We start from the raw sequence: 10,429 nt of genomic DNA, 5'->3' as shown, positions 1-10,429 counted from the left end.
TTAAAACACTTAAAAACACTTTTAAAAACCCCCAAAGGTTTGTCATCATTTCAAACACACAATGGGCCTTTCACTCAGAAACCCTAGAAATGACAGTCAATGCTGCATGGTCAGATTTGTTGTTTGTATAATTGAGGAAAAATTTACGCATAGTGTTTGACATGTGAAAATTCTCACTAGATCCGATGATCTTCGTTTCCTGAACCACATGTCTCTCTGTACATTTTAAGTGGAACGATGAGCTACTGGAATTTGTCCTGAGTAAGTGTTTGCTAAGAGGATGACACAGCTGTATCTCTAGGAGTCACTCCCCTCATAGAAACATGATACCTGCCCTGCACGTGGGCGTCAGCACTGTGTCCCCATGTGAAACAGAATCCACTGTCCACCACAGGAGAGGGGTGTGTCCAGCAACATTTCTCTGGGGAGGTCCATCTGTTCATTTTTATTTGTTAAAGTGAAGTGTGTTGCCAAAGAACAACCTGTTTTTCTTGCCACCACGGCGCACGGCTCTGATCCCAGTGACCCAGGAGGCTGAGTCAGGATCCCAAGTTCAAGGCCAGCCTGGGCAACTCTAAGAGACCCTGATTCCAAGTAAAAGATGAACAAGGCTGAAGAAGCAGCTCAGTGGCAGAGCAGGACTGAGTTCAATCCCAGTATACTTAAAAAAATACTCACAGTATTTTTGTATTAACAAAAAATATGAGAATACGTTATTTCAAAGCCCAAATAGTTTTTCAGCTAATGACTGAGATTCTTTTTAACCAAATTTATCATCTTTCCATCCATCATTGATTATTTTCTTCCATCCTGCATGTGAGTGTGCACCTATTCTCGTTGGCTCATGTACCGCGCACCCCAGAGGGGAGGCTCCAGCAGCAGATGTCGGTCATCCCAGCCCTGGGGACTGCACGGCCAACGTCAAGGCATTGGCACACTGGGTTCCCGCCAGGTCCTACTTCCTGGGTTTCAATGGTGGATTCCTTGTAGTGCCCTCATGTGACCGACCGTTCCTGGGGCACGTGTGTGGGCAGTCTACCTCTGTCCTCTCTCCTTGTGGTATGACCAATCCATCATGGGGTCAGCCCCACACCGTGGTGCCATCTGCGCCTCCCCCTTTGCAAAGGCTGCACTTCCAAGTGCCATCATTGCATTGGGTGTAAGAAGTTTGACATGTGGCTTTGGGAGGGACACAGACAATCAGCCCATAGCACTAGGAAGAAGAAAATAAGCCACACCTTTCATATCCAGGGCCTCTGTGGTCTAGGTAGAGAAACTGACCAATGGCCCAGCACCAGCTCTCAGCCTTTGGACAGGATTGTGCTGTTGGTGACGGTGGCAAACGCCACCTGCAGCAGTTCCAGAGACCTGGGCAAGCAGATGCTGGCTCTGGGTTTGTGGCCCAGGATGAACCGCCTACTTTCTCCCCATGACGGCGGGACCTGGGCTGCTCAGTGCTGCTCAGGTGTTCTGCAGAGCAGGCCTCACGGGGTGTTACAGAGACCACCCTGCTCCTGTGAGCCAAGAAATGCTGCAAACCTGGGATTGTGAAGTGTAAGAGAATTCGTTTCTGCAGGGTTACCTGGTGTCATTAAAATCCTCTTCCGGTTTCTGAATCCCCAGAGGGACACAGTAAAAACTCAGTTTCCTCCAAACACATTTTATCATTTCACTGACACAATCCCTGGGTTTTGAAGAGATCTTCCTGTCTAACAAATGGAAGAAATAGAAGTAGCATTTATCACTTGTGATGGACCTGCCAACGGTTTACAAACAAAACAACCTCACATGCCGCAGACTCTAAACTTCAGACAACAAGTAAAACAGTAGGTTTTGTTTTTCTTTTCTTCTCTTGTGATCCTATTTTATCAATGAATTTTCTCTACAGAAAATTTGTGTTGTAATGGAGATTTTTGACACATTAAACAATGTGTTATAAAAGTCTGAGGATACGGGGTGACACGTTTATGTCTGTGTCTCTGTGACTCAGGCACATCCTCTGTCAAGCTCATGGGGTCGTCCTAAGTGAAATGCAATTTCCCTCTTGTCTTCCTGCACAGCTGCCGCAGTCTCTGGCTGGGCACAAATCACGAGCCTCCACACAGCTTGTAGATTCAAACAGCAATTCTTTATTCCCGAACTCACACCGGCCGTCTACAAACACGTTCTGGGGGAATCCACACTCTGCCCAAATCCCCTTCTCCCAAATCCACTACTCTGCCCAAATCCACTCTGCATGGGCTTCTGTCTCCCAAAATATACTGTCTGGCCCTAAGAACTCAAGAGGAACTCAGCAGCAGGATACGCCCTATTCTAAAGGGGGAACACCCTAATCTCCTATTATGCTAAACCGCCCTATTCTAAAGGGGGAACACCCTAAACACTGATCCTGCCCTGGTCCTTGAGCAAGGTCACCTTTCAGAAGTCCTTCCACTAGACAGCATGGGAGTAAGCTGGCAAGGAATTTGTCATACCTACTTGGCTGATGGCTCCCAGCACACAGCCTAAACCTTAATGCAATCTTTACATCATAAGTGTATGGAATTCACCAGCAACACTGCTCTCTTGGGTGTACCAAGCCTATATGAATCTAAAGAAAGAGGAATAGTTAGCTACTTCTGTTCTGCAAAAAAAAATGGCTCCTTAGCACAGGCACTCATTTGCTTACAGTGGGCTGCAGCCAAGAAGCCCTTCATGGGTTGAAAGCGTCTCAATCCCAGATTCTGGTGGTGCACCAGATGACATAGCCTCACGGCTTAGCAGCAGGGCCCTGGGGCGGGCATCCTCAGGAGTGTGCAGCTAGGTGGGAACGAGGCTACCCTCCCTGTCCTCATGACAGCAATCACCTTACCCCACATCACCAACACAGGGAAAGATCAAAGTCAAAACTTCAAGCCAGTGTCCACTGAAAGTATATTGCTTTCATACCACCTTAAAGTAAGAAGGTCAGAAATTGAACCCGTTAAGTCAGAAACCAGCTGTGGTCACAATAAAGAATGTGGTCAGCATGACTTTTTCTTTTTTGGATTAGAGAAAAACCTTTTGCATTTCATGTGGTGTTTTGATGATAGACCTATGTACTGAAGATGCATGTGGGAGCAGATGCATGTGGGAGCAGATGCATGCGTGTGTGTGTGTACATGCATGTGTTGTAACTTCTTTGCTTCTGCCAAATACTCCAGCACTGACTCTACTTGGGTCTGCTTTTCTCTGTCTTCAGTTATTACATTTATTGTTTTGAGCTCTCTAGGCAGAACAGCATATTGAATTTTAGTTGCTGTTGCTTGGGTTTTGTTTGCTTGTTTGTTTTTGGTTTTTAGACAGCGTCTCACCAAGTTGCTTCGGGCTTTCTTAATTGCTAGGCTGTCCTGGAACTCTCCTGTGCTTGCCTCTGAGATGATAGGCATGCACCACTACACCTGGCTACCATCTTGTTTTTAATGTGTGAAGTTTAAAAACTTCAGTAGAAATAAGGACAATAGTTTGCTGAGAAAAATCGCCCAGAGTTACTTTGGTACTTAATTTCTAGAAAGATCCTGTTTATCCTGCTCTAATTATCTGATAAAAATTGCATGTTTATCATGTGGTTCCAAATCATTTTCATTTGTATGATTTAAGTGAACCATTCTCTGAATTTTGCCTAATGGGATTAGTATAATGACTGCAATAGATTCCAGAGAACTGATGAGACTTATTGTTATATTCTGAGTCACAACTTTCACATTTTATGATCAGTGGTAGGTCAAGTCATTAAACTATATTTTTGGTCAAATTAGGACACTCATCTTTTTAATGGCTTTGTTTCGTATTCTTTGCTTTCACAGGCTGGATTCATGGGGTTTAAAGACTTCTTTTGCCGCATTCTAAATTTAATTGCAAGTTTATGAGTCAGCATATTTAAATTGCCCAAGTTTTAACATCAGACATGAGTAGAAAATATTCTATGGACAAGGGTTTGTAGAACACAGTGGCACACAGGGCCCCTGCCCACTGGATCCTGCTGCTCTCCCAGCAGAGGCTGCAGACCTCAGATTCCGGGAGAGTCCACTCTACGCTGCTTCCCTGTGCAGTCTGGGCACTCGGAGATGCAGCATCAGGCAGCGGTGACCCACCTTCTAAAGGAACCTGCTGTTCTGCACACTCTCTCTCATGTCTGACGTAAGGCGCAGGTGCCTGTGACTTCACGGAACTACACGCTGTGTCATTTCTATTGGCACGCTTGCTGGTAACGTGACAGCTGGCCCTTCCTGGCTGTCCGCTCCTGAGACCTTGGTGCAGGGCTGTCTTGGCTTCCCCATGGTCTTCCAGGGGGGCTTGGAGTTTGTGTCTCTGTGTTTGTGCTGGTGACGACCTAAATGCCTTTAGATGACGGTGCAGGGTTTCCCTGTCACTACGCAGCTCTGCCATGCAGTCCAGCACGAGACACCAGTGCAGTGTCACTCTTCCAGAAAGTGGCGCCAAAGTGAGATTGTTAAAGAACTCTCCCTTCAGGCTTTCAGAGGGTAACATGTGCAAGCAGGACGCACACTAGCCTGCCTCCAGTGCACATTCACAGACCTGCCTTCCACACTCTCCTCCTTGCACATTTTGAGTGCCAGGTGATGGAGCACAGCCTGCCTGGCCTGTCTCTCTGCCAGCTGTCCTCAGCCCAGGCTGCCTGTCCCTCAGTGCTGTCCCATGTTGCTGGCAGTTGCATGACCTCCGTCCGTCCTGATTTCTGCCTGGGTTGGTGGGGGCATGGCTGCCCTCTCTCTGCAGCATGTTTACACCTTGCTGTGAAGCAGGGGCTGGTTCTGTGCCCCAGTTTGCTGTGACTTCACTCTGCCACCCCGTCTTGCTTTTACAGGCCACCTGCCACTCTTTCACTGTGAATTTGTACCCGCGTTGGTCCACCCAGGCAGGATGGGCGCCCATGCTGGCCCACCCAGGCAGGACGGCCTGGGGAGACTGGAGCTGCGCCCAGGGCCGCAGCAGATTACTGCTCTTAACAAGAGATGAAGGGACCTGTGGGCTCTGTCACATCCTTACCCATTTTTCACTCAATTTCTGAGTGAAGTGATAACAGGTTAAATGACATCACTAAACAATTTTCCTACAAATACTAGCTCTTAGTATTCTGAGTTCTAACATCTACGGGGCATGTGGTGAGTCTGGAGAAGGTAGCAAAGAATGATCATTTCTTCCAGATCTCAAAGAACATGGTCCCCACATCTTTCCTGAGTCACTCCACAGTACACTCTAACTAAATGATTCTTTGTTATTATTTTATTTTAAAAATTTAGTATAATCCTACGGGGATAGAAATAGACAAACTTTTTTTTTTTTTCAGAAGATGAATTAGACTTAGATATAAAATTTAAGGAAGGAGAAAATGAAAATAAATTAACGTACCATGATTATGTATACATCAATATGCAGGAATTTTTCATAAACATAAGCAAATGTACTAAGTATGTAAAAACAAATTATGTCATACATGTAAAAGGGATGGAATTTAGTAGCTGGAATTTAATATTGAATTGTCATTTTTTTTAAATTTCAAAATATTCCTCCCTTCAGTTGGAGCATTTCTGTGTTCTTGATATTCTTTGCCCTCTGTCCTGTCTAGAGTATACTTGAAGTGTCCCAAAAGATGCAGATGTGATGCCGCCCTGGGTTATATTGTCAGTGTTCTGAGTTCTAATCAGAAACTCGGTCGGTGCTGCGTGGAGCACATGGTGTTGAGTGCTTTTAAGAGGACAGCCCTTTCTGGGTTCGTCCGTTTCCCTTAGGAAAGTGTCTCAGCACCTCCTGCCCCTCTCACAGGAGGGATCACCAGGTTCCAGGCTTAGACTGTGTATCTAGGCCACAGACGGCCGGCTCAACAGCAGGTGTCTCAGGTGGCCAGCTCAGGGGGAGGCGAAGACACTTCCCACCCCTGTTCCTCTGGGGATGGGAAAGTGACCTGGTCTTGGGGTGGAACCCCTGGGCGTGCAGCTCTGGTCAGGATAAGAGCATGTTGAGGCGCAGGGTCATCCGCCTGCACGCGGCCACCCCAGCCTCTGCTCTGGCGTGGTGTGGGATGCAGGGTGCTGGCTGCGAGGTCTCCGTGAGGATCAGAGCACCACCGCTGCCCTGGCTGCTGACGGAGGCAGCGCAGCCCCTCCTCTGTCCTGTGCTGTGCCCAGCCTCCGCAGACAGACCCCGCCCTCCATGAGTGAGCCCCGGGGGAGGGACGCCAGGGCCCACGCTTGCTGCTACTGCTCCCCTTGAAATTCATCATCATTTTATCTTTGAACTTGCGTGGATTTTACCTGAGCTCTGAATAGAGAGCAGAGCATCCTGCACCCTGTGGTCAGCCCTGCAGGCGGGGGCAGCGGCCTGGGAGGGCAGCACAGGGAGCAGCTGCCCCAGCTGCACCCCTTCCCCCATTTCCTACTGGCATTTGCCCCTGAATTGGCTGCAGTCCTCACCACCGGCCCCAGCCCAGCTGCCTGCCGCAGAGCCCGAGCGGATCAGCCAGCCTGACAAATCTGTGCATGCTCCTGTTAAGAACCAGACCCAGGCATGAACCCAAGGGTGCGGAAAGAACAGCGAGCTGGTCTCCTCTGCAGAGATCTTTCTCCCATTTCTCCAAGACACACTGAAGAGTGGAAGATGTTATTTGCAACCAGCCAGTAACACCTCCGTCATCATCCGAGCTGCACACTTAGATCCTCAAAACTTGTTCTTCTACATGAGAATTTTAACCCCTTCACCAAAAAAACTGCACTTTTATTCTGTAATATTCATAGCAATGTATTCTTTATTCTCATGATGATATTTTGAATGGGAGAGGGCATCAGTGCTAAATAATGCTTAGAGTTAATTTATCTGATATTATAGACTCAATTCCTATGTTATAGGGGGCACTTGTTTCTGAAGCTGTGAGTTCTTAAGTGAAGGAGATTTTTGTCTGTGGTTAGGGTCAGATCCCACCCTGAGGGATATAAATAGAAGTCCTGTCTACCTGAAAACAGACCCTCCAGGAGATTCTTGTTGTAGGTCAAAGACAAGAGTGAGAAAGAGAAAGTCCTAGGTGGAGAGGAACGTAAGGCTTTGTTCTCAGCTTCTCTTTTCCTGGAGAAGAGAGTTCCCAGATTCACACCTCCGTGTTTTCATAAGGACCCTTAAGCATGTGTGAGACACAAAAGACAAGAGAGCAAGGCCACCGGTTGGCATGTCACAGGGGTGTCATTTCCTAAGGACACCATATTTTAAATTATGTGTTTGTTAGAAGTGGGATGTTTTGTGCTCGTTTTATTAAAGAAAGACCTTGATTTGCTGCAGGGTGGAAATGAAGTAAAGTGATGTTTAAGACTTAGCTTGCAGTTCGACTCAGTTACTTGAAGTCCTTTGGGTCAAACAACCAGGAAAAGCATTAAAGCTTTTGCTTATTTCCACAGGAGGAGAGCAATAGAAGAACAGCCCTTCTTTTCAGATAGTAGGAAAGTTCTTAAGTTGCTTGCTTCCTGTCTCTGTGTTTCTGCAGCTGTGGGTCTCGCTGCGTGCCAAGAGCCAGCGCTCCCCAGCAACGGCATCAGGATCGGAGACCGGTACCTGGTGAACGATGTGCTCTCCTTCCAGTGTGAGCCCGGGTACACCCTGCAGGTAGTGTTCTCTGAGTCTTGTGACACAGCACGTCAATATGGAAACCCTCGGACCGTTCAGTTGAAACTGAAGCCCAGAGAGCTGATTTAGTTTTCTTTTCTCGGTTTGTGAATCGAGCTAATTAAACCAAGCATTAAGCCCTGGATGTTGGTAATCCACGGTATCAATGGAAATAGTTTCTGTATCACAGAGCACTATTTATTTTTCACATTTTTTTTTTAAAATTTCAGAATACATGTTGTTCTAGAAACTATGCAGAGAAAATTCTGTGGAGCAAAGTAGCATCGCCGTGTGCTTAGAACCCCATCTTGGCTCCAGTTGCTGGGTGGGTGTGCAGCCCTGCACTGGTTCCCTTTGGTACCATGTTGCCAGGACTTAGCTCCCTAAGTCACCATTAGATACCAGCTTACTGCCAGGTGATTGAGACCCTCAGTAAATTTAAATAATGTTTGAGAAAGAGGAAACAAGTAAAAGTTTTGCTATGAACTTTTTATAGATTTTATATAAAAAATTTTGTAAAAAGTTCCTTATAAACATTTTATAAATTTATGGAGAGAATAGTCTGTTTTCTATTACCCGTTTTCTGTTTTAATCATTGGGAAACTTACTCCCAAAATAGTGTCTGTTGCTTTGCATAGCTCTACATGATTCTCCCTGCTGGCAATAACCATTGATTATTGACATGTATGGTCCAAAGTCTAGGAGACACGGCTAAGCCTACTGATCTTTCTACACTCCTCCCTTTAATTCAGAACATAGAGTACGTTTTGCTGTGTGTTTATAACAGTGAAGCTGATAGTTTTTCAAGGATGTTTCTTTTAGCCATGTTTCATTCCTCACTTGAACAAAGCAGCCTGAACAAGCATCAGAAAGGGTTGGGGACAACGTGCAGTGATGTCATGCTACTGTGTGGAGAATTCAGTTTCTGCACGTATGTTGGGTTATCGTCTTGTGCACTGCATCAGGTGGCAGCAGGGAGCAAGCTCCAGTGCCCACTGTATGTGTCACTGAGAGTGGTTTCGACCAAGACCTCAGGTTAGGACCCGTCAGCCTCCCTGTGGCCACACAGGGTGCAGGTGGAGCTGGAGGACATCACATGAACATGCCCAGGCTTCATTCAGTACAAGGAAACTTCTGCTGCCATTGGGAGCACCTATCCACATGCAGCACTACCTTCGTAAAAGCCAGCCACAGCTCTCCTGTGCAGGCCTGGGGAGCTGTACTCACTGCTCGGACTCTGCCAACAGAGTGGCAGCAGCAGTCCAGTGTCTGCAAGGGACGCTGAGTACAGCCCCTGGAGATGAGCTCCCGCATGCCCTTCACCATGCACGGCAGGGCTGTGCTGGCTGGCTCCTGGAGACAAGCTTCCAGCACTCATGTGACAACGTGTAGAATTGGTCTTATTAGAGAGGCACCCTCATCTACACCTCAGGCCACTTTGTGCCTTCATTTGGCCTGCGTTATAATCGACTGATATGATCTAAATTTCACTGCTCCCTAGTCTCCCTGAAAACCCACACTGAGAGCCTGCTAGAGTCAACCTCCTTTGGCTTGTTGAGGACGGGCCTCTCTGGTTGGTTAGCATTATTTCTCCAGCCATGTTTTATGGCCCTGGAGAACAAGACCTCTTTATTACAGGGCTTTCTCAGGATGTGTTGATTAATATGCTGCTGGACACACAGGCCTGTGGACACACTGCTTGTTAGCTCTGCTTTTCAAATGCAAACTAAGCTGTTTTCCTCTTCATAGAAACAGCATGGAGCATGACGTCTGCACGCTATTGTCTTTCACATGCTTCCGTGGAAACAGCGGATTCTAGATTTTTATTTTTTAAATTGCAACATCATTTTACTATCACACTTATATATGTGGAACCACATCATGCACAAATTGCTCACTGTTTATGAAAAGCACTGTTCTTTGTGTGGTTCTCACAAGCTGTCTCTAATTTGTGGACCCAGTGAGATCAAGCAAGACCTCACCCACAGAGAGTAAATCCTGAATCTCTGAATGACTTAGGATCTCTGTCCCCTCTAGTCTTACTTTAGTGGTCTTCTAAACAATTTGGATAAAATCTAGTGAATTGATACATGGAAATGGTCTTGTTTTTGATCTACTATATACATAAAAATTTCAGTTGGGACTTCTCATTTGAAATGTTCATACTAAAATCAATAGCAGACTAAGACCTAGACTGGGAACCCATGACTATTTCATTGCTGTTCTTCAATAAATACCTTTAAAGGCTTTAGTCCTTTATGCTCATCCGTATTTTAGGATGTAACTTATTTAAAATAATTTAATGGATCACAAAATAAGTAAACAGAACACAAACATCAACAACAAAAATATTGTCCAGGATACCTTCTTTGAAAACAAACATTATGTCCCGTTACTGGAACGACTTCTTTTAACACCAGGAAATAGGAGGAAATAAGTTTTGCCTGAATTGAGTACGAAGGGTTTCTGGCCCCGGCAGTGGGCTCGCGGTTGGGAACTGCGCCTGTGACCCCCGCTCCTTGTGCTCCTAGTGTGGCTGGGAGTACTCCCTGCGAATTAAAGGCTGGTTTTGCAGTCACCTCCACCACACTCACAGGTGGCAAATGGAAGTCCTGAGGTGGCTGGAGGTCACCTGCACATGAGCAGCCTGGGCATTGCCCACTCTTCACCCTCCTGGTCACTCCTAGGATTGCCCACCTGCTTCCAACCTCTCAGAGCGTAAGCAAGAAATGATCAAGATGAGAAGAATAAAGACATGATTTGCCCACTTCAGGTAATCCCTCACACATCCTGAAAGGGC

General features: G+C 46.4%; 1 protein-coding gene across 1 annotated transcript in view; it reads left to right on the top strand.

Annotated features, from left to right (window-relative positions):
• Positions 1-10,429, top strand: part of Csmd1 (CUB and Sushi multiple domains 1) — a 1,328,246-nt gene that overhangs the window by 1,169,109 nt on the left and 148,708 nt on the right. Inside the window, exon 38 of the mRNA XM_077109222.1 lies at positions 7,511-7,629. Coding sequence (XP_076965337.1) covers positions 7,511-7,629 — 119 coding nt within the window. The remainder of the gene's footprint in view (positions 1-7,510; positions 7,630-10,429) is intronic.

This window comes from Callospermophilus lateralis, chromosome 4 (assembly GCF_048772815.1).
Source record: "Callospermophilus lateralis isolate mCalLat2 chromosome 4, mCalLat2.hap1, whole genome shotgun sequence".
Taxonomy (NCBI): domain Eukaryota; kingdom Metazoa; phylum Chordata; class Mammalia; order Rodentia; family Sciuridae; genus Callospermophilus; species Callospermophilus lateralis.
The sequence above is the reverse complement of the archived record's forward strand: the minus strand, read 5'-3'. Positions and strand labels throughout refer to the sequence as shown.